At 42.6% G+C, this 24505-nt stretch overlaps 1 protein-coding gene across 7 annotated transcripts in view; it reads left to right on the forward strand.

Moving 5' to 3' along the window:
* Positions 1 to 24505, forward strand: part of ATP11A (ATPase phospholipid transporting 11A) — a 246323-nt gene that overhangs the window by 164566 nt on the left and 57252 nt on the right. For all 7 annotated transcript variants that reach the window (XR_015872874.1, XM_088458516.1, XM_088458480.1 and 4 more), the window contains exons 13-16: positions 13092 to 13265; positions 17649 to 17812; positions 19946 to 20017; positions 20970 to 21043. Coding sequence is in view for 6 of the 7 variants with exons in the window: in XM_088458516.1 (XP_088314642.1) it covers positions 13092 to 13265; positions 17649 to 17812; positions 19946 to 20017; positions 20970 to 21043 (484 nt within the window). In the remaining variant the exon portion in view is untranslated. The remainder of the gene's footprint in view (positions 1 to 13091; positions 13266 to 17648; positions 17813 to 19945; positions 20018 to 20969; positions 21044 to 24505) is intronic.

Genomic DNA, 24505 nt, shown 5'->3' on the forward strand with positions numbered 1-24505 from the left:
AGTAGTGTTGTGCTGCGCTGTGCTGCTGTTGTCCATAGGGGCTGTGTCCACTACTTCAAAGTCCATAGGGGCTGGCTGTGTTGTGCTGTGCTGCTGTTGTTAATAGGGGCTGTGTCCACTACTTCAAAGTCCATAGGGGCTGGCTGGACTGTGTTGTGCAGTCAGTTGTCCATAGGGGCAAATTGGTCCACTCCAAAGTCCTGTGCAGTGTCCCAGTCCTAAAGGGGTGCTGTAGTGTTGTCCAGGGGGTGCTCTGTCCATCAGGGGTGCTCCCCCTAAGTGCTAAAAAAAATTATATTTTTTCTGTTTGTGAATTGTGTGCGCAGTAGCCGCACGTGCATCAACAAAGTAGTGCCAAGCGTGCGCCTGTCTCATAAGTAAAGGGCCGGCTGGCTTGACCGTTAAAGGGTGCTGTAACCCCCAAAGTACACTCCAAACCAAATAACAAAATATTTTCTGTGTTTGTGAATTGTGTGCGCAGTAGCCGCACGTGAATCAACAAAGTAGTGCCAAGCGTGCGCCTGTGTCATAAGTCAAGGGCCGATTTGGACATCTGGTCCGGACTGAAGGACGTGCCAACAATCTCTGACAAGTCTACTGTCACTGCATATGATACTGTCCTCAAAGCAGCAGCGACAAGCGTGCGTCTGTCTGTTAAAGGGTGGTGTAACCCTCAAAGTGCGCTCCACGAACAATAAAAAAATTCTTCTTTTTTTTTCTGTCTTTGTGAAATGTGTGGGCTGTAGCCGCACCTGCATCCTTAAAGCAGCAGCGACAAGCGTGCGTCTGTCTGTTAAAGGATTACATCGGTGACAGCATCCAAGTAGGCATGTCAGACAGTCCGTACCTGTACTGGCAGGAAAAAGAAGCAATTTGGAGGTCCCTGTACAAACTGGCTCTATTTTATCTGAGTTTCCCCCCCTCCAGTGTGTACTCCGAAAGAGTGTTTAGTGCAGCCGGGAACCTTGTCAGCGAAAGGCGTAGGAGGTTGCTTCCACAAAATGTGGAGAAGATGATGTTCATAAAATGAATTATCAACTCTTCCAGGAAGACCAGCCTCCAGAACGTACAGAGGGACCTGTGGTTGTGGATTCCAGCAGGGACGAATTAATACTCTGTGAGGATGAGGATGTACACAACACTGAAGAGGGTGAGGAATCGGTGGATGAGGACGACATCTTGCCTCCGTAGAGCCAGTTTGTGCAGGGACAGATTAATTGCCAGCTTGTTTTGTGGGGGCCCAAACGAACCAATAATTTCAGCCACAGTCGTGTGGCAGACCCTGGCGCTGAAATGATTGGTTTGTTAAAGTGTGCATGTCCTGTTTATACAACATAAGGGTGGGTGGGAGGGCCCAAGGACAATTCCATCTTGCACCTCTTTTTTTTCTTTGAATTATGTACTGTTTGGGGCCTAGTTTTTCAAACTGCCATCCTGTATGCCACTGCAGTGTCACTCCTAGATGGACCACGTGTTTGTGCCGCCCACTCGTATCTCTTAGCATAGTCATCCAGCTACCTCGGTGCAACCTTTTGGATATAAAAATACTATTGTGAGGTGTTCAGAATAAACTAGAAATGAGTGGAAATTAAGGTTATTGAGGTTAATAATAGCATAGGAGCAGAAAAACACACAAATTCTGTGATTTTAGCTGTTTTTATGCTTTTTAAAAAAAAAAAAATACAGATCCAAAACCCAGAACCCAAAACACGGAAGGGTGGTTTTGGCAAAACCAATCCAGATCCAAAACACGAAGAAAGATCCAGATCCAAAACCAAAACACGAAAAGTGGCCGGTGCACACCCCTAATATATATATATATATATATATATATACACACACAGTCAGGTGCATAAATATTGGGACATTGACAGAATATTCATATTTTGGCCTCTATTCACCACCACAATGGCTTTGAAATGAAACAAACAAGATGTGCTTTAACGGCAAACTTACAGATTTTATTTGAGGGTAATTACATCCAAATCAGGTGAATGGTGTAGGAATTACAACGGTTTCTATATGTGCCTTCCACTTTTTAAGGGGCCAAAAGAAATGGGACAAACTAAACAATCCTAAATCTAACTTTCACTTTTTAATACTTTGTTGCAAATCCTGTGCAGGAAATTACAGCCTGAAGTCTGGAACGCATAGACATCACCAGACGCTGGGCTTCATCCCTGGTGATGCTCTCCCAGGCCTCTCCTGCAAATGTCTTCAGTTCCTGCTTGTTCTTGGGGCATTTTCCCTTCAGTTTTATCTTCATCAAGTGAAATGCATGCTCAATCGGATTCAGGTCAGGGGATTGACTTGGCCATTGCATAACATTCCACTTTTTAACCTTAAAAAACTCTTCGGTTGCTCTTGCAGTATGCTTTGGGTCATTGTCCATCTGCACTGTGAAGCGCCATCCAATGAGTTCTGAAGCATTTGACTGAATATGAGCATATAATATTGCCCGAAAGAACTTCAGAATTCATTCTGCTGCTTTTGTCAGCAGTCACATCATCAATAAATACAAGGGAACCAGTTCAATTGGCAGCCCTACATGCCCATGCCATGACACTACCACCACCATGCTTCACTGATGAGGTGGTATGTTTTGGATCATGAGCATTTCCTTTCCTTCTCCATACTCTTCTCTTCCCATCACTCTGGTACAAGTTGATCTTTGTCTCATCTGTCCATAGGATGTTGTTCCAGAACTGTAATGGCTTTTTTAGATGTTGTTTGGCAAACTCTAATCTGGTCTTCCTGTTTTTGAGGCTCACCAATGGTTTACATCTTGTGGCAAACCCTCTATATTCACTCTTGTGAAGTCCTGATTGTTGACTTTGACACATATACAACTACCTCCTGGAGAGTGTTCTTGATTTGGCCAACTGTTGTGAAGGGTCTTTTCTTCACCAGGGAAATAATTCTTCTGTCATCCACCACAGTTGTTTTCCGTGGTCTTCCGGGTCTTTTGGTGTTGCTGAGCTCTCCAGTGCATTCTTTCTTTTTAAGAATGTTCCAAACAGTTGATTTGGCCACAACTAATATTTTTGCTATCTCTCTGATGGGTTTGTTTTGATTTTTCAGCCTAATGATGGCTTGCTTCACTGATAGTGACATCTCTTTGAACATCTCCATAAAACCGCTTAAATTCTACAAAAGTGACAGAAGCACAAGAAATATCCAAGGACTTCCCTTTATCTTGTACTGCACTACATGGACATCTCTCCAAAATCAACGGATTGCATCCCTGCACTGAGATTCACATTGGATTGAAACCTCTACCCTCTCCACCAGAACCCAGACTGGCATTACCTCTGCAGTGGACACCCCAGAGCAAGGTACTGTGGAATACAAATTATCTTTGGCTCCAGCTCCCCCCTAAGATATCATTCAGAGGTGTCTGCTAAGCAAATAACTCTGATTTCTTGCATTAATAAGCTAAAATACAGTATCCCCAGTCTCTGAAATATGGAGATCTGGTCATTTTAAAACACAGGATCCCATTTTTTTTTCTCCCTGGAGACATGTTATCTTTACCCTTGCACAGAATCAGAATATCTACTTCAAAAGGAGTCTCACACTGGTATTTTCACACCTATACAATAGGAATGGCTTCTAACACCTTTCCACAAGTCTGCTTTGCCCTGGAATACTTTGTGTAACTAAATCATCAACTGAAAAGACAAGTTAGCTTATTAGATACTCCTTATTCAAAATATACCTTTTGTACAAGAGAGAAGCAACTGGACATAGCAATTGCCAAATTAAATTAGACTGTTCATGAATCCCATTATAACTTATGGATCACACACAGAGTTGAGAAAACAAAACAAAAAAAAAAACTACTTGATCTTCTCTCATCATCAAATGCAATTCATGCTCTCTCATCGATGAACCAATGTATTTTTACTCCAGCTTTATGCTTTCACTCCTCCCACCACGAGCAGCAGTTCCTATTGATCCAGCACAGGCTTCCATTCTCAAATCCCTTGGCATTTTCAAAAAAATTCAAAAGGGCAGTCGTGGGAAGCGAGGACGAAAATCTCTTATCCGCTGTAACCACGTAAGTTCCTTGCCTTCAGGTTCACCAGTTTCGTATAGAAGACAAATACAAGTGGTACCTAACAAACGGCCCTGTGCTTGGAAGAACAGATCATTAAACTCCCGCTCTGTGACTGACATCCCCAGAGCTCCCACGCTCAATATAAAGAAAACTACAGGACTTCCGGTGGGCGGGGCATCTAGCATGGCCGCATTTTACCTGAGCTCCCTGGGTCTTGAGTAGAATCCTTATTAATCCTACTCTCCTCTTTGCCCAGAAAGCTGATTTTGCCTCAAGGCTTTTATTACCTGTGGAAGAGTGTACATTTTACTCAATTGGACCTCAGGGACAGTTATCCACAGAAGTCTGGCTGTTAATGTGGACAGCCTGCATGACCGCTGACATATTGTTGGCGCGAAACTACAGGGAACAAGCTACCGCAACTCTGCTCTGTCTACACCCTGTCTGAGACACTCTGCTGCTTTTCCAGTGTCACATGGGGGAGTGAGCCGGGTTCCAGTACAGAGCGATACCGACTTACCTGTCTGATTTCCTCGACCCCCTCCACTGAAGCATAGCTTACCAGCTGCAGTGTATTAGTGTGTGTACTGTACATACCCGGCTGCTGGATGTCCTGCCTGTGACAACCTCTCCTCCTGCTCATCCCAGCGACTGCTTGCACCCCTGTTCTATGTGGAAGGATTCCTCTGGCTGGAGCCTGCCTGCACTTGTCAGAGGTAAAGGTGATCCTGTTGGCTGTCTTTCCTGTGCTCTCCCTAGTCCGTGGAGGGTGTGTGCTGGCTACTTGTGCCCTACCTTTCTGTTGTCTGTTTGGCTGGAACAGGGAATCCTATACCTACCACTACATCCTTGATCTCGACCACTTCTCCTGTGTTCCTGCAGAGCTGGCTTGAGTATGAACATCCTGCTGCTGTCCTGGACTTGCATCGGGACATTTGATACACAAGAGAGTGACTAATCATTTCAGTGCAGGGTTCACGGCAGATTGCTCTTTCTGTGACTGGGACTGCTTTTTGCCTCTGACAGGGGCTAAGTTCTAGCTGCATTGTATGCTGGTGAAACTGGGGACAGTGACTGCTGTTTTGGGACTCTCCTGCTTCCTCCTTCATCCTCTTTAGTCAGGTTTTTGTTTACTTTTCCTACTAATTGCCTTCTTTGTACACTCCTTTAGTTTTGTTATTGTCTTCCCTCATTTATATATTTGCCCCCTTCAATCAGCTGTTCATTTCTCTCTCTACCTACCCTCCTTTTGTGCTTCCCCTTACTCTTACCATTTCTTTCTCATTCTCTCCTCTATTTTTTACTTTTTCTTTCTTCCTACCTATGTGAGTATTCCATGGAATTCATGCTCTGATCTCCAACTAATTACTAAGGGATTTTACTCTGTTATGCTGGGATTCACACACTTATTCTACATCTAAACACAAATATGATAATGTGATGACCTTCCTTTACCGTTAAATTACTTTTGATGTACTTATCATAAGCATTTTATGTACATTCTCAGCTAGTTTGTTGAAGGGTTTGCTCTGCAACCTAGCGGTAAATTCAGTAGCTATCATCTCCTGTCTAACACATTGTGGGATTTATCCTTCCCCCATCTCCTTAGTTTTACCAGCAATGGAGGCCATACTTTCAACATCTGACGCTACAACACTTGCTACACAATTGGCGATGGAGTTATCGAAGATCCTGGTACCCTACCTAGATAACTGGTTTAATCGCCTGTCGTCTCTTTTAGATCCTGGCCCAATCCCATTGAATTCCCAAGCCCCTTGTCCAGCTACTCCAACTCAGAGTTATGTTGTGACTGAGTTTAATGTATCTGCCTCACTTAATCTGAACCTTGAGTCTGTAGCTATGCCTGCATACTTTTCTGAGGATACTGGCGATAATTTCGCCCTGCCACCCTACCAACATTTAGTATTTTTTAGTTGTGAGGGTAGCCCTGCTTCTTGTTTTTTTACAATTCGGGATCCACATCATGAGGTGGGTAATGTATCAAAGTATGCTTCACACCCCCTACCAAATAGGCATGTAGACAGTGGGTTGTTGTATCTGTTTCTTGGGAACAAAATTGTTCCAGGGCCACAACTATCCACTTCATTTTTATGTCAGTGTTCTCTGCCTTACACTGTATATCTGCCTCCACATTCTGTTTTGATACTTAGCCCTCTTGTTACCCCAAGCCCCCCATTGTACATTTCCTCATTGTTTCTGAGCACCGTTGGATTTGTGACATAAATACTGTGTAAACACTATTTCTATTGGCCTGCCTACTGGTGCACATTCTTGGAAACATTCCTCCAACAATCCCATGATTTAAAAGTATTGCTCTGTGTTCCACAGATTATCTCTGTTGCATTTCTCATTTAAATATTCTGATCCTGTCTGATACTTAAATATACTTTTCTTATTTCATAAATGTTATTATTTAACTGAGACCCTTTTTTTTGTTTATTACGGAATTACTCTGTCATTGTTATTCTTTAAACATAGAACATAATAGTGAGTACTATTTAGAATATTAAACTAGTACTTTCCTTGATACCAATTTTATTACTTTTATGCAGTTTACTTTTATATATTTTACTGTTTTATTATATTATTATAGTCTGCAGCCCAAATACTTGCTTATAGCATTATCCATCTATATTGAATAGTTGAACGAAGAGTCTTAAATTGTCTCCTATTAGTTGTTTTTCATATAAATATTTCAGAATGTTTAGTGTAAAGTTTCAAGGGGTGGAGACTGCAGTCCAGCAGTTACTTCCCATTTTTTTTTTGGTTGGAAAATGTAGAAATAGTAGTGGTGAAGCTGAGCATTATGTGCAAACGTTACTTTGTACATTTTCTTAGTGGATTTTTGTAGCAACTTTGTAATATTGTAATCAAAATATCTATGTCAACTTGCTACACACACAGTATCTACTATTTGTAGTATCTGTAACTGATGCTTGTGCTTCAATAAAAAAAGTATTTAAAAAAAAAAAAGAAAAAAAAAAAAGAAAACTACAGGCACTCCGGTATGCCCAATCAGGTCTGTTTTTTGTAATGACAGATCTATAAGAAACAAGACTGATACAATTGCTAACCTTATTGAATCTGCAGATCTTACCTGTATTACAGAGACTTGGCTAGACGAAAATGCAGCACCTATCTTGGAAGCTGCAGTTCCAACAAATTATTCTGTCATTCACAACCCAAGACTTAACCGCAGGGGAGGGGGAGTGGCCATCTGCTTTAGAAAAGCACTTAAACTTAGGGTCCACCCAATGGAAATGACTCACTCATTTGAGTGCATCGCTGCTCGGAGTTCTACAGAATTAGGATTCAGAGTACTTCTCATTTACCGCCCCCCTGGAGATGGAAAGATATTTCTACAAGAATTTGCAGATATTGTTGCTGGACTAGTTCTGGAGCATCAAAGATGGCTGATCCTTGGGGATTTCAATGCATGGGTTGATGATGAGCTCTCACACCTTGGCCAAGATCTCCTGTGCACAATGAATGCTCTGTGGCTCACACAAGTCATTCCTTCGGCTACTCATATAAGTGGTCACACTCTTGATCTTGTCTTCCAGATTGGATTAGATGTCTCTAACCTAAATATAAACCCAGTCACGTGGTCAGAGCACCACTCAATTCACTTCTCAGTTGCAACCCCTCAAAATAGAACTTTACCCATGGAGTTGACAAGGTATCGTCCAAGGAGGGGCATGACTCCCCAGGCTCTTGCAGCAAACCTGGATCTTTCTGCGGTAATGGGGGGCCTATGAAGATCCTTGTTCCCTTGTCCATTACTATAACAGGGATGTGACAGCTGCAATGGATATTATTGCACCTATGCGTATACGACCCCTCATGCCACACCGTCAAGCCCCTTGGTTTGACAATAGTGTTAGTGAACTCAAGAAAAGGGGGCGTAGACTTGAAAGACGATGGAGGAAGACGAACCTGGTAGAGGATAAGTTAACACTAATCAAACATAAAAGAGAATATCAATCAACAATCACCCATAAGAAAACAGAGTTCCTTTCAATAAGATCAAGGCAGCAAACAATAGGCCGGCTCAGCTTTTCCGTACAGTGGAGATGCTTTGCAAACCAGCATGCCTGCAGCATGATGACACCCTCTCCCAGTCAAGATGCAATGAGTTTGCAAGATTCTTTGCAGATAAGTATCCTCCATCCGGGCTGGAATCCCCACAGTGCCATCAAAGGAGTGCCAAACTACCAAGCCTGCCAAGGTAAGCCACCTGTCTCCCTGGAACAGCTTTGACATAATGGATGTAAAAGATATTGCTAAAATTATCAGAATGTTGCGACCCACCACCTGTGATCCTGCCTCAACCAAGCTTCTCATAGGGTGTATAGACATTATTGGCCCTGTAATTGCAAAATAGTTCAATGCTCTTTGCAAACAGCCATTTTTCCAGAACCACTAAAGGAAGCAATTGTTAGACCACTTCTTAAAAAACCTACTTTAGACCCCGACTGCATGACCAACTATAGACCAGTATCAAACCTTCCTTTTCTAGGAAAGGTCATTGAGAAAGTGGTGGCAATGCAACTGGAAACCCACCTGTCTACCCATGATATTTATGATCCATTCCAGTCAGGATTCAGGAGAAGACATAGCACTGAAACAGCCCTGGTATGTGTGCTTAATGATCTTCTGATGGCAAGAGACAGAGGTGATTGTTCAATCTTAATCCTTCTGGATCTCTCAGCAGCATTTGATACTGTGGACCATGGGATTCTAATTGAGCGCCTGAAAAATTTCTGTGGACTGGATGGCACAGTCCTTAGATGGTTCAAATCATTTCTCACTGGCAGGTCACAGAGAGAGAGTTTCTTCCGAAGTAAACTCTTCATCACCAGTGTCACTTCCATGTGGTGTCCCACAGGGTTCTATACTATCTCCCATGCTTTTTGCAGTATACATGTTACCATTGGGTGAAATAATCAGACGTCATTGCCTGGTCTACCACTGCTATGCAGATGATACACAACTGTACCTGTCCTTTGCTCCAAGTACAAAGGACCCAATAACAACCCTAAATGGCTGCCTAGCTGAGCTTCAGGAGTGGATGAGTGCCAGTTGGCTGCGACTGAACCCTGATAAAACAGAGGTTCTTATGATAGGTCACAGGACAGGGCTACAGCATAGCCAACCAACAGGACTTACACTTGGAGGATCAGAATTACAAAACACTAAACATGTGCAGAATCTTTTTTCTTGATGTTGTCCTGGATAGTTGTCCTGGATAGTGGCTTGACACTTAAACATCAGGTATCAGCCACAATCAAATCCTCATTCTTTCATCTGAGGAACATAGCCAGAATCAAGCACTTAATTCCCTCAGAAGATCTGCCTAAAGTCATACATGCATTTATATCATCACGCCTAGACTACTGCAATGCCCTCTACCTCGGTCTCCCAGCAAAAGAATTACATCGCTTGCAGATGGTACAAACCGCAGCTGCCAGGCTATTAACCAACCAGCCCTGTTCCAGCCACATAACACCCATTCTCTACTCCCTTCACTGGCTGCCTGTCAGATGGCGAATTGCTTTCAAGATTGGATTAATAACTTACAAAGCCCTTCATGACCATGGCCCAGGGTACCTGAAGCAGCTTCTGATTCCTTACTGTCCCACTCGATTACTGCGATCCGTTGACGAATGACTATTAACAGTACCTAGAATCTCACGGAATTCGTCTGGGGGTCGAGCTTTCAGTTTTGTGGCTCCAACCTTTTGGAACTCACTTCCCCGCACAGTTCGAGAGGCCTCCACTCTAGAATCCTTCAAAAATAGACTCAAGACTCGCATTTCACTAATGTCCCTTGTCTAAGCTTATTTTGTATTTTGTACTGTAAATGTAAAGCACTTTGAGTCCTCTAGGAGAAAAGCGCTATATAAATAAAATTATTATTATTATTCTTTGGATCTCATATTGAGAGTCGACAGCAACTGATTCCAAATGCAAATGTCACACCTAGTATCAACTTCAGACCTTTTACCTGCTTAATTGATAATGAAATAACGTGGGAATAGCCCACACCTGTCCATGAAATAGCTTTTGAGTTGATAGTCCCATTACTTTTGGCCCCTTTAAAAAGTTGGAGGCACATATAGAAACCGTTGTAATTCCTACACCGTTCACCCGATTTGGATGTAATTACCCTCAAATTAAATCTGAAAGTCTGCAGTTAAAGCACATCTTGTTTGTTTCATATCAAAGCCATTGTGGTGGTGAATAGAGGCCAAAATATGAAAATTCTGTCAATGTCCCAATATTTATGGACCTGACTGTATATATATACATACAATTTTGTTGATCGGCACTCCCTTAAGACAATCCAGCAGCTGGGGTGTAAAAATCCAGGGGGCCCAAACTCAAGTACAGGCTTAGATAAAGATTACACAGGCAGGCAGCACTCCACGGACTCAATCAATAGACATGAGACAAAAGTACTACCATTTTTATCTCATGTCTATTGATTAAGTCCGTGGAGTGCTGCCTGCCTGTGTAATATATATATATATATATATATATATATATTTGACACGCCTACTGCCCCATGTTCCCTTCCTTACACGTGCTGTTGGAAATGTTTTAATGGTATATTAGATACCAGAGGCGGCTCAGTGCTGACAGATGTACACCAGGAAAGGGCTTTGTAATGTCGCAGTCACAGGTGACCGCCAAAAGATGCAGATGTGTCCGCGTCCACCTCTGAATCAGACCAGAGTCAATAGTAAAGACAAAATTCGAATCTATCACACTATGGGCTCAATTTAATTCAACGCAAATTGAATAGCGCTCGGAAGAAGCTCCCGGAGTTATTCAATTCAGCGCACTGTTATTTCAGAGAATGCCCATTCTTGCGCCTTAAGCATGGTGTTTAGTTGCGAGAACCATCATTCTCCGAGTTAAGTGCCTGCTGCGATGCTGTTTCTCCCGCGCTAAGGGCAGAGAGCAGCATTGCACCAGGAGTATTACCGGATTTCTGCTTGCACCCCTCCTGAAGAAATCCTTCAGTCGGGCTTACAACGTGCTGAATTGAATGGCTCTGGGAGCTCCTTCCCGGCGCTATTCAATTCGCATTGAATTGAGCCCTTTGTGTGCTATCCTACCATTGCTTTCCTAATATGTTTGTACCATTGTGTATTACTCTCAATATTTTATCTAATATTTATGATAATTATTTTTCTGTTTTAACTTGACAATCATCAAGCTACCTCCTTTACATATGAATACCACTATACTCACTTTCTCATCCTAAATTCCTGCATTATCCTTTATAGCCTCCTGCTCCCTATTATTTCTACAAACCCCATTACTCCCACATTTCACTTCTACACGTAACTCCCCGTTTCCTGCTGCACCAGTATTTTTAACCCCATCACTACTCACTACACATTTTCCGCACACTTGGGGCCGTATTCAATTTGAGGCGAAAAGTCAGTTTCCGCGTGTTTTTTGCAGAAACTTTTCGCCAATGACGTCATTTTCGCCTGTTTGACTTTTACCCCGTATTCATCTTGTTTAATAGGAGTAAAAAAAAAACATTGATAGAATGACGAGTACTTGCTGCAGTTGGAGCCGCTATGTAAAATTTCGGAAATGTATACTAACATTCAGGGCGCAAAATGGAACCCTAGTCTAAATGAATCCCTTATTGTAAATGCCTACAGTCCAATCACTTTGTTAGCAATTTTGCGTGTTTTCCAGTGTATATAAAGTCATGTGAATTAAACCATCTGGTATTTATTTACCATATTGTGAATGTTTGTATGAAGGAGGTGATGAGTGGGGATATAATTAGCACCTTCTGTTTGGAATGTTTCTAGTAAACTCCTTGTTGCTAATCACTTTTGCTGTTTGTAATAGTAGGGTTTTCCATTTTCAAACAATCGGGTTACAGACAGTAATTGCATACATTCCTCATTCTTTGTTAGTAAGCAATTAAATAATGTATTCATTTCTATGATCATATACATTAGGGATGCTCTTTTAGAAAAAAAATAAAGAGCAATGTGTAGTTAGGGCTCATATACACGGATGGGACAGATTCTGAGTTGGAAGCAAAAAAAAGCAAGTATCTTTTTACCTGGAGCAAACCTTGGGGCAATGCTTGGGGTGCAAATACATTTATTGTTTTTGCATGCAGGATAAATAAATACTGGCTGCATTTGCATGTAGCCACAAATGCTGGACAACACTAAAATGTGCAATGTGATTTAGATTTTGGATGAGCTGCGTCCTAGCTTAAATCTAAATTGCAGTGTAAAAATAAAACCATACTTGCCTACTGTCCCGGAAGTTGTGGGAGGCTACTGTATTTTCGGGTAGCCCCCTGCACCAACAAAAGAGTGTCCGGATCTCCCACATTCCGCCCACTTTTTAGTGTAGTAGTGCAGGATGGGAAGATAATTGCCGGGAATCGCAGCTCTGTATGGAAGGGGCGGGGCAGAATGTAACAAAAATTTGCAATTGAGCCCCACCCCCTCCTCACAGTCCCATGATTCTGGGCAGTTTACCATGATGGGGCAGGGCCTAATGACATAGAAGCCCGGCCCCACCCCCCGGTGGCCAGCTGCGTCTCCTCTCCGGGCTTCTCCCAGAGAGATTTAAAAGTCGGCAAGTATAAATAAAACTGCCCCACCTGCAGTGCAACATGGTTTTACCAAAGTGCAAAGTTGCTGGCTTTTTTCTTTGTGATCCCAACTCTGAATCAGACCCTTGTTGTTCACTGAATGTTAAAAATGAGTTCAAAGTACAAGGTTTATGGCTGAATTTTTGTTTGTTATTGCCCGTTGTGTACAGGACCAAACTCTACCAGCAATAATAACATTTTGTGGTATTTGATGTGTTATTTTCTTCTCTAGTTTTACAAATGGAACTTGTTTTTTAAGTACTCACCCTATTACATTTAACGATCAGATTCAGACATATAGTATGATAATCCGTTAAAAGTAATTTTGCTCACTGTACCCCATTGTGTTTCGTTTCTCCATAGGTTGAGTACATATTTACAGACAAGACTGGAACACTGACCGAGAACAACATGGAGTTTATTGAGTGCTGCATTGAAGGACATGTGTACATACCACATGTTATCTGCAATGGGCAGATCCTGCATGACTGTATGGGCATTGACATGATTGATTCATCACCAGGAGCTGGAGGAAAAGTATTACTATTATTATTACTCAGTACTTATACAATATCTGAAATTAGTACAGTATATAATGAATACACCTAAATGCGTACACCCTGCCATTATGTTGTCACAATTTATTGGTGAAGGAAAACCTCTCTTGTAGGATAGAAGCTGCTTTGATTTTATAGTTCTGGTGAATAGGATGCAGTAGCAGTATTGTTAGACATTATTTGTCTAGCTGTCTGAGCTTTTGCCTGCCTTTAGCGCTGTGCACTTATATGTCGTAGAGCAGGGGGTATTTAATATGCGGCCCTCCAGTTGCTGTGGAACTAAACACCCCATCATTCCCTTCCACAGTTTGCTATTAGGATATGATAAAACTATTGGCAGGGCATACTGGGATGTGTAGGTACATAGCAGCTGGAGGGCCACATGTTGAATACCTCTGTCGTAGATAATTTACTATCTTTTCTAATTTTTCCCTGGCTGCAAACACTTTTGAGGAAAGAAACACTGAATGCAAGCCATATAATTAAGTTTACTAGTAAAGTAATAGCATGGACATAGTGTAGTGTATTCGGAATGTAGTTATCAATACCGACATTGGAATCCCGATAAGGGACTTAAGATAGGCGTCGAAATACAGACGCCTAGCTTAATCCCAATGCCAAAGGACGCCAGCCCGAACGAGGTTAAGTCCGTGGCACCCTTAGCGTTAGCCGCGGGGGAGGGGGGGGGGTGGAGGCTTGCTTAGGGTGCATAGCAGGGTTAGCGTTAGGCTTGAGGGGAAGGTTAGGCACCCCCAGGGAGAGTGTAAGGCACCCCCGGAGGAGGGTGCCTCACTGGGGAGGAGGTTAGGGTTAGGCACCAGTCCACCACTAAGGGAGGGTTAGGGAGGGGAGAGGGGTAGGGATAGGTTATTTACCTGCCCTGTCAGGGTCTTTTCCCTTCAGGCTGGCGGCGTTGGGATATGAACCGGCGGCTATTCAGCTGCCGGGACTTCATACCCATTCCGTATATTCTGCTGTACTTTTACCACTGATGTATAACTAACTTGGGCCCTCATTCAGAGCCACTCGCTATTTGCGGTCGTTCGTTCTAAAACAAGGGGTGGCTATTCAAATGAACCGTTCGCTGTTTGCGGTCTGTTCACGCCTCTATGTCTGAACGAGCGAACAAAACTTGCGTTCTTTTTTTGGAAAGATACGCCCCCTGGCCGCTCGCATCCTACGTCATGTCCGCTATTTATTAGATTAATCGAGTACATCGACAAGGGTATGAACTGCTCGCTATTCTTGGGGTTGGTGTTTGCTACCACAATTTTGCGAGCAGTTCTGATTATAAAATAACCCAGTGACGTGGTCAATGACGCTGCTGTTTTAAATATGCACACCCATAAAACGCCCGTTTTGACTTTTAAGCACGCCTGCGTTTCTGATTTCCACTCCCCATTTTCAAGCACCTTCCCGTTACCACCCACATACGCCTCTTTCTGTCACTCAAAATAGCAGGCATTCGCTATTTTGCGAGCACATGAATTTCGGCCGCACTGACTGGTTGGGCTAACATCGCTCGGAACGAACGAGCGGCCGCTTACGAGCGGCTCTGAATCATGCCCTTGCTTTGAATTGCCCTGTTTGGATTTTTCTTGCTATCACCTGTGTATTCTGGTCAGCCTAATGATTACTAGATTCAGATGTGTCCTCATACATCTAACCTCAATACGACATGCCGTGCAAGATGCCTGGTACGAGTGAGCCACCATGCCTGTGTGACTCTTCTAGGGGCGGGCTAACAGGGCCGTCGCTCAGAGCGCCGGTCCCTAGAGGGCGCCATTGAGTCCCCAGGAGAGAAGGTTCCCCTCCCCTCCGCTAGCCGCCGCAGGGAGGCTCCATTTGCCAGGCGCCCGCTGATATTTGTTATCAGCGGGCACCCGGCTCCCTCCCTGCTGCGGCAGCCAAACGGCGGAGCTCACTCCTGAGCTCTGGCTTCCGGCTCCCGCAGAGAGCACTATGGGAGGGACGTCATGGCTTCTCTCCCATAGATCCGAGGAGCCGGAGCTCACACCTGAGCTTCGGCTCCCGCAGAGAGCACTATGGTGTCTCTGACGTCTCTCCCATAGATCCGTGGTGGAGCTGTGGCTTAAGGTAAGTATTGTGTTTGTATTTTAATTGTTTTTTTTTTCAGAAGGGAGGCATGGGGGCATAGCTATAGGGGGCATTACTACTGGGGCATGGCTATAGGGGACATTACTACTGGGGGCATGGCTATAGGGGGGCATTATTACTGGGGACACGGCTATAGGGGGGATTAATATAGGGGGCATTACTACTGGTGGTATGGCTATAGGGGGCATTATTACTGGGGACATGGCTATAGGGGGGATTAATATAGGGGGCATTACTACTGGTGGTATGGCTATAGGGGGGCATTACTATTGGGGTACGATTATAGGGGGGCACCATTACTGGGGGCATTACTACTGGAGGCACTTCTATAGGGGGCATTACTACTGGAGGTACTACTAATGGTGGCATTACTACTGGGGGCACTACCAATGGGGCATTACTACTGGAGGCACTACTATAGAGGGCACTACAAATGGGGGCATTACTATAGTGTGCATTACTACTGGAGGTACTACTAATGGAGGCATTACTACTGGGGGCACTACTAATGGGGCATTACTATAGTGGGCATTACTACTGGAGCCACTACTATAGAGGGCACTAGTAATGGGGGTATTACTATAGTGGGCATAACTACTGGAGGTATTGGTAATGGTGGCATTACTACTGGGGGCATACTAATGGGGCATTACTATAGTAAGCGTTACTATAGGGGACATCATCAATGGGTGCATTACCACTGCGGGCACTACTGAGGGCACTGCATGGGGGGCACCACTACCGGGGTCATTGTGTAAGAGGCAATACTACTGTGGGCATTGTATTAGGGGCACTACTACTGTGGGCCTTGTGTATAAAGGGCACTAATTTGGGCATTGTGTAAAAGGGGCCCACTGTGTGTCATAACATGAATAAGGGACTACTGTGTGGTGTCATTTAAATTGGGGATAATGTATTATAAAGGGAATTACTGTGTGTGGCACAATGTATTATACAGGGCATTACTGCATGTGGCATAATGTGTTACAAAGGACATTACTGTGTGTGGCATAATGTGTTATTAAGGGCATTACTGCGTGTTGCATAATGTGTTAAAAAGGGCATTACTGTGTGTTGCATAATGTGTTCTAAAGGGCATTACTGTGTGTTGCATATTGTGTTATATAGGCCATTATTGAATGTGGCATAATGTGTTATAAAAGGCATTACTGTGTAAGACATACTATGTAAGGCGCATTACTGCACATGGCAATTATTCGCCATGAGGGGAGAGCTTGGGGGAAGCCCAGCACCTTCGTAAGTGCTGGGCACGCCCCACAGTGTGATGAAATGGGGGTGTTCCGTGCCGTCTCAAAAACGTTATTTCTTTCTTTCTTTCTTTTCTTTTTTGGGGGGAGGCGTAACTGGGATCTTTCGCCCTGAGCTCCACAATGTCTAGAACCGGCCCTGCAGGTGAAACATATCAAATTATTCAATACAGTCTCGTGGTGCATCCTAGTCACATCATACTGCAACTAAGATGCATCTTTGGGAAAAAGACACTTGTCGCACAGGACCAGGCGTGCCGAGAGGGGCTGTTTGGCGCGACTGCAGCAATAGTGTATGAGGACACATCTGCAGTAACAATATCTAAATTGATTTGTATTTGATTAAGCATTGGCAATTGAAATACATGTAATGTATTGTAATGAAAAAAAATGATTTTCTAAAATATTTTACTTAATTGTGTTGCTGTTGAATAGATTTTCTGTTTTTCATTTGCTGCATATACAATACAAACAAACATATAATTGACATAGAACCCACACAGTTCATACACTGGGGCGATTACATTTATTTCTGGTTAGCTATTTTTTAAGGAGGCGCCCGACGGAGCAATTCAATTGTTGCAGGTTCTGAGCACGATAGCTGCCGGCGTCAGAACTTATGAAAGCAACTTCAGAGGGGTGCGAGCAAAAATGTGCAATAAACCCGTGGTTAGGGTGCCCTAACCAGGACTTTAGATGGGTTTAGCCATTTTACAAGGCTAAACCCCGTCTAATAGGGCGTGAAGACGGCGATAATTAATGGGCGTCAGAACAATTGAATTACAACTCTGGGCGCCCATTAATTATTGCCACCCACACAACAATTGAATCGCTCTCACTGTGTTTCTTATTGCTAGAAATCCCTTGATTAATCATACTGATAAAAGGTGCTTTTTATAAGTGCAGCAAGGTTTTATTTCTACAGCACAGTTTAGCAGACACTGGAAACTTAATATTGATAAACTTTTAACTCCCAGGAAAGGGAAGACCTGTTCTTCCGTGCTCTATGCCTGTGCCACACGGTGCAGGTGAAAGATGAAGATCACGCAGATGGTGAAAGAAAATCTAGCCAGTCAGGCAAATCCAGTGTGTACATTTCTTCCTCACCAGATGAAGTAGCTCTGGTTGAAGGTATACAAAGGTAAGCATTTGTGGCTCAAACTAATCTGATTTGAATGGCATGTTTTACACTGTAATATGTAAAGTAAAAATGTTCCAGTGCTGTACTAGCCCCAGTCAGGGCTAGTGTTAAATAAATGTATTGTTTTAGGGGACTGATGACCACAGTCTACCTCTTGTACTGGGAAAATATTGCACAGTAGATATTTCAGGTCACATCGGATGAGTGACTTCCCTGCTTTTGTAATGAAAAATACAGTATTCTTAAAGTGGCCATTTATTGTCTTATCTGGCAGTTGTTCTTGTTACCCAATCGATCAGGTATGTTGCAGAGCTAATCGCACATATTTTGATTAAATTTAACATAAATCTAGAGTTTCACTAATTGGGCTGAATGCCCAAATCTGACATGGCCGCTAGTTGTTTGATGCCACACTGTTTTTTTTCTCTAAATTGACAAATTCAAATTTGATTCAAAACATTGATGACGAATGGAATTCATATTAATAGTCAAACTAGGATACATTATGGGATGCAGAAGGCAGTTAGTGCTGACTTCCATTGCAGCCATCTCTGTTTCCTGTTCCTCACATAATCCTCTTCTAACAAATATAAAACAGTTATGCAATGGCAGTGGGGAATTACAGACTGGTAATGAGAAGGATAGGGATGCAGTACAACCACTGGACTCAAATTATAGCTATTGTCATTGTCGATGATGACTACAGCTATACTTTTTGTGTCTCATCATTGCCATTTTGATGGTAGCAACCGCCTCAATAAGATGGGAAACAAGTGTCTGGGCTCTGTATCCAGCAGCAATCACAATGCCAAAGAAAAATACCAGCTTCTCCTAGCTGGCAGATGACTAGAAGTGTCATTATCCCAAAAATGAGATCTTTCTCTGGAACCAAATAAGGAAGGAGGTTCGGTGGCAATAAATGGTGATGGACAGTCATGTTGACAGCAGATAACTGTCTAAAGATTTCTACAATGACTGGTTCATCATTTATGTCTACAACTTCCACTGTATGTCCTTAGACCATATCATACTGCTGGTAGCTACATGGAAAAGCCAGTCACCAATGGCTTACAGTAGACACTTTCCCCACCAGCTGCAAATGTTATTGCGCTACCTTATTTATCAAGTGTATACATTTTAATTGGGCAGGGCATTTTACCTTCTGTTTTATGTCATTGTATGTTATGTATTAGTATCATGATCAGAGCCATAACAGTGCATGCTTGTGCCCTGTGCCGGCCCCGCCTCCATGGAGCGCAAAACATCATTACATCGCGCAGAAGGGGGTGTGACCAGCTGCTCCGGTAAGTGCAGCGCTGACCAGGCGTTCTCTGGATGCCCGATCAGCTGCATATACTGTACAGGGTGTATGTCTGGAGCGTCCACAGGACGCTCTGCAGGTGCTGTAGCAACAATCCTGGCTGCAGAGTGCCGTTCCAGGCACCCTGCTAGTCAGGAAGAAGGGCCGGGGGATAGATGGTGCCATTCACAGAGCCTCTTCGCTCCATGCGAGGGCACCGGTCGCCCATAGCGATTTACGGCCCTGATCGTGATTCCCTCAATGTACAATTGGTACTTTATAAATAAAGGAAAGTTACAATGACGTGCTTAGATCTGATGACTGTCATATTCACAAACTTAAGATAAGACTGGGGAGAGTCCTTTAGAATGTAAACTCTTACGAGCAGGGACCTCTATTCTCTTGTGCTTCTCCTTACTTTACTTTCATCTACTTCTAACTCCCCACTAGGGCACCTTACACTTGGTTGCTTATGCTGTTGCTTATGTGGGTGTTATGGTTGCTAATGTAGCAATATATATTATCCATGTCCTTGTCCTGAATTGTATTGTATTGTAATCGCTGGTCACCTATTTGTTTATGTACTTTGTAAGGCGCTGTGGAACACTTGTGGCGCCATATAAATAAATTATAATTGTGAGAGAATTCACAATTATTGCTCCCTGTGCTAACTGACTGTGCATATGGCAGGCGTAATATGTTAATAGCTATTGCTCCTATGGTGCGAGGATTTGCCACAGAATTGCACATTGTCACTTTGCTACATAGACCAGATTGCAGGTTCCCCATAGGGTAGAGCTGCCCAAACATGTGACCTTTCTTCCTCTTTTCAGACTTGGGTACACGTTTCTGAGGCTGAAGGACAATTATATGGAAATTTGTAATAGGGAAAATGACATTGAAAGGTAAGTTTCTCGGGTCAGGAGACACATTGGTCACCATAATGTCAAATTACTAACTGCAGTGATGTAGGGATAAAGAGCTAATGAAAATATACAGCAATGGATGTAGCTGGACATCTAATTTTCAGTTCCATGGCTCTTTACTTCTGATATATGTGAACTTAATAGCTCATGTTCAGCAGGATCTGTGAATAATACCACGTAAGGCTGATACAGAAATAGAAACCCATGAATTTAGGTTAAGCTGCTGAAGCATTTACTATGGAGAAATTATTACTTTATCATGATGTGTGCTCATTGACCTGTGCCAGTCAGACTTCTGTTGCAGAGGGAAATACATATATGCTCTATAATACAAGCTTTTAGCTGTGTATTATATTTTGTATATTATATTAGGCATTTGGAAAATGTGGAATAGGCAATTCTAGTGCTGAAAGCTGTATATTCAGGCTGTAAGCATAGACTCCGTCTACCAGCGCTAGGAGTAATGAATGTGTGTATGTATTAGTCCATGATGTATGACCTTTACGCGAATATCAGCCCCAAGGTGTCCTGACCACAGTGAGAGAAAGTAAAAACATAATTATTTTGGCACAGAAAGTCTATTACATTATATACTACAATATAATTTGATATTCAGCATTGTGCCACTTTATTGGGATCATACAGCAGAGAGGTACCCATTTGCTCTACATCTGAGAGAGAGTATATTTCTGTATTGTGCAGGAATTAAGCTGAAGTAGAAATGTATGTAGCTATGGTTTTCACCCTGCGCTGTTCCTATGAGATTTCAGATTCATTATGTACAGCATTACTGATTTTTTTATATTGTCAATCCAATGCAAGGTTTGTAGGTGTATACCTTTGTGTATTTACTGTTGTTGTTTATTATTTACTTTTGTGTACCCATGATTTGTCATGGATATCAATCTGAAATGTCTCTTTGGATCCTCAGGTTTGAATTGCTACAAGTCTTGACATTTGATTCTGTGAGGAGACGTATGAGTGTTATAGTGAGATCAGCTACAGGTAGACTTTTTATATCTTCATCTCATCATTTGTTGTGTTTATATACAAATAATATATATATGTTACATAACTGATTGAAGGTAAGATGCTGTGACATACATCATTTTGGAACATAGTTCCTCATAATGTGTTAATCATGAGTTCATGAAACACAGATCCTCATATATGACGTGTGCTTGATGCACACCCCATGAAACTGGATTCCCTGCACTACTATCTGACTTTAGGAGACATATCCAGAAAATAGAAGTGTACCGTGCTGGTGTAATATCTGACTTCTTTAGAACACCGTTACATATATATATTCCCCATGTTCCTTATAATAATCACACTGCACAGAACAAAATCCAATTTCTGCTCTGCTTTACAAACCTAGTAACACTTATATACTCCCTCTGTACTATACACCCTCACTTCACCCAACTTCTCCCTTTCTCCACTGCAGAAGCCTTTGTGCACGCAAACCTAGCTGTGGCAGAACTCTGTATGTGCTTTTCAATAACAAGGCTGATTTATACTGTGCATCACATATATTGTGCTTTGTAAATGACCTCCATAGAATACCGAATGCAGATAAACTCCAAGTGCTCCACCTACTCTGCGTATTTAATTTATTCATAGTTTAGTCTATGAACAGACCTATAGGGCCTGATTCCTAGGTGCACGCTAACTGTACGCAATGCCAATATGCACACAGTTTGCCGTGATGCAGACTTCGATGGTGCGACAGATGATGTGCCTAAGGAGGCACCAAAACTGATTAGCACATCTGCAAGTGGGTGTCTCAGTATGATCAGACTTAGCCACGGCATTAGCATAAAGATGCAGATGCGCCAAAAAACGCGACTGCGTCCACCTCAGAATCAGCCCCATTATTCCAACCATGTTTTACAAAGAACTTCACAGAAAAAATAACATTAACATGTAATAAAATACACACTTGGTTTGGATGCATTGATTGCAAGTCTATTATCACCCAAACATCTAATACATGAGCTTCATCCATAAATATATGGCCATAAGTTTCAGAGTACTCCCTTATCTCAACTTCTCTTAATAAAGCCACTCCCACAGCTTTACTTACCAGCATGGAATGCTACTCTCATTACATGGAATTAGTGACGACAATTAGTGGCCCTCACATCGATGGTCTTCCACCATCAATGGTTAGGCCATGCGGGAGCCCCCACTATGCACATTTGCAAGGGTCCGTCTGCCCTGCAAATGTGCATAGTGGCGGTTCCCCATGGGTGGCCTCCTATAGATGGTGAAACCACTCACCATCACACCATCGATGGACGCTAGCCTTTGATGGTTGATGGCCACCCTTACATGGAATGCAGAATGACAACAATCTTTGTTGTGAATGTAGATTACCATATAATATGTTTTTTTTGCATCCCGAGACAGTGCTTAGGAATTATTGTAAAAAAGTATGAAAAAAAACCCCACAAACTATTTCTGCCTCTAAATCTGAGACTCTAGATAAAAGAATGTTGAAATAAGTGATACCTAAAAGCACAAATAAAAAAAAAAACCTGAAACTTAAAAGAATGCCAAATGACACAGTACATCCTGCACAATGAACAATGCTTCAGCTGGGTCATACTACCTGGCGTGTGTGGTGACTAAACACTGAGTCACCAGTAAGAAACAGAAATCTGTTCACCTTACTAGGAGGGGAGGCTGTGTGACTTAGAGCTGCTCATTGCGTACATTGCTGGGTGGTGGGTGGGGGTTTATAATTTAGGGGCTAATTCTGATTTGGGAGCAAAGCAATAAAAGCAAGTATGTACATCTTGGCTACACCATACTGCACTGCAGGTGGGGGAGATGTAACGTGCAGAGAGATTTATATGTGAGAGGGGTGTCCAAACCTATATCTATATTACAATGTAAAAATAGAGCTGTTCAGCATTCAAGGACTACATGCAAAGCAGCCAGTATTGCAAAAAGATTTAATATCAGTCCCTTAGTGTATAAACTGTGGACAAAACGGATTGTTAGTTGGATTTGCCACCATCAAATACATTTCATTAAGCAAATAGTGCATGCCCTGCTGCAACTTTTACCATATAAGTTTCTTTATCTTTTCAAAATATGTTTTTTTTTCTTCTTTTTTTTGTAGCCCTTGGATTTGACAAAGTGCTCTGGGATCTATTATATAACCATCTACTATGTCAGTCTAGCAGCTGTACATTAAGAAGCTGAAAGGGTCTCCGCTCACCTCCTCTCATAGTCTGTCTGACAGACACAGCACAGCACAGTAAATTTACTATCTGTCAGTTTTTCAAAGCCGCTGATTATCGGTGGTTTTGACTGATAGATTTCAAACTGATGTAGCATTAATTACTAGTTCTGTTGGTCAAAGCTGACCATCATAAGCAACTTTGAATTAATGATGGATAAGAAAGCCTACCCTGGAATCTCTTTCCCCCATCTCACTGTTTTGTAAACACAGTCCTGTCAGTACCTGGAGAAGGTGCTCCTTCTCCCACCCAAAAAAGAGATGACAACAGCAGATTGGAAGGGGGGGGGGGGGGGCAGATATGGGAAAGTGGGGAAAAATACCTGTTAGTACCTGAATCTGGCAAAATACCCCTCTGGTAGCAGGGGGGTGGAGAGGAGGGACATAGATCAGAGTGACACATGGGAGGGAGGGGTGACAGATATTAGAGTGAGACAGACGATGGTAGGGGGGCAAAGATGAGAGACAGACTGTGGGAGGCAATGGGAATGTGGGGTAAGAAGAATGGGCACAATAGCTAATGACCTGGCAAATGACATGCCCCATGTAGTAGTACAGGGGTGGCCAACCAGTCTCAGAGTCAGATCATGCATGCGCCGAAGGTGCACATGCAAAAAGTGGTGTGGCCTTGTGCCAGCTAGGCCACGTCTCTGTTATGGTTTTTGTAGGCGCATGTAAAAGAGCATGCCCACAAGGCATCAATTAAAGGGGAAAAAAAAGCTAGAACAATATAAAAAAAGTAAAAAAAAAACAGATCCACATAAAATACACTGAAAAAGCCACATCCACAAAAAATACATTGAAAAAACCCCCAAAACATTCACTTAGTACAAACCAGCCCCCCCATTTGTCATTCTAGCAGCCCCTCAAATTTGTCACAACAGCAACCTCTCCATGTGTCACTCCAGCAGTCAGGGGAGATGCATCGGGACAATGGAAGAGCCACAGGTTGGCCACCGCTGTACTAGTATATAATGGCTGTGATTTGGAAGGTAAAAGCACTTTGTTGAGAAAACAAACAAACACAGAAGCTAGTATGATAAAACAAAATGTTTAACAAAAACTTCTAAGAGGGTATATAATAGCCAAAAAATGTACTTGGATGGAAAACACTTTTAATTTGTTATTTAATGTATCTATGCTATAGAGGTTTAAGCTGTTCCATTAAATGTGGTATTATATCCAATACTGTATCAGCATAGAATTCTGACCTT

Source organism: Taudactylus pleione, unplaced genomic scaffold, assembly GCF_031769625.1.
Source record: "Taudactylus pleione unplaced genomic scaffold, aTauple2 ptg000041l, whole genome shotgun sequence".
Taxonomy (NCBI): Eukaryota; Metazoa; Chordata; class Amphibia; order Anura; family Myobatrachidae; genus Taudactylus; species Taudactylus pleione.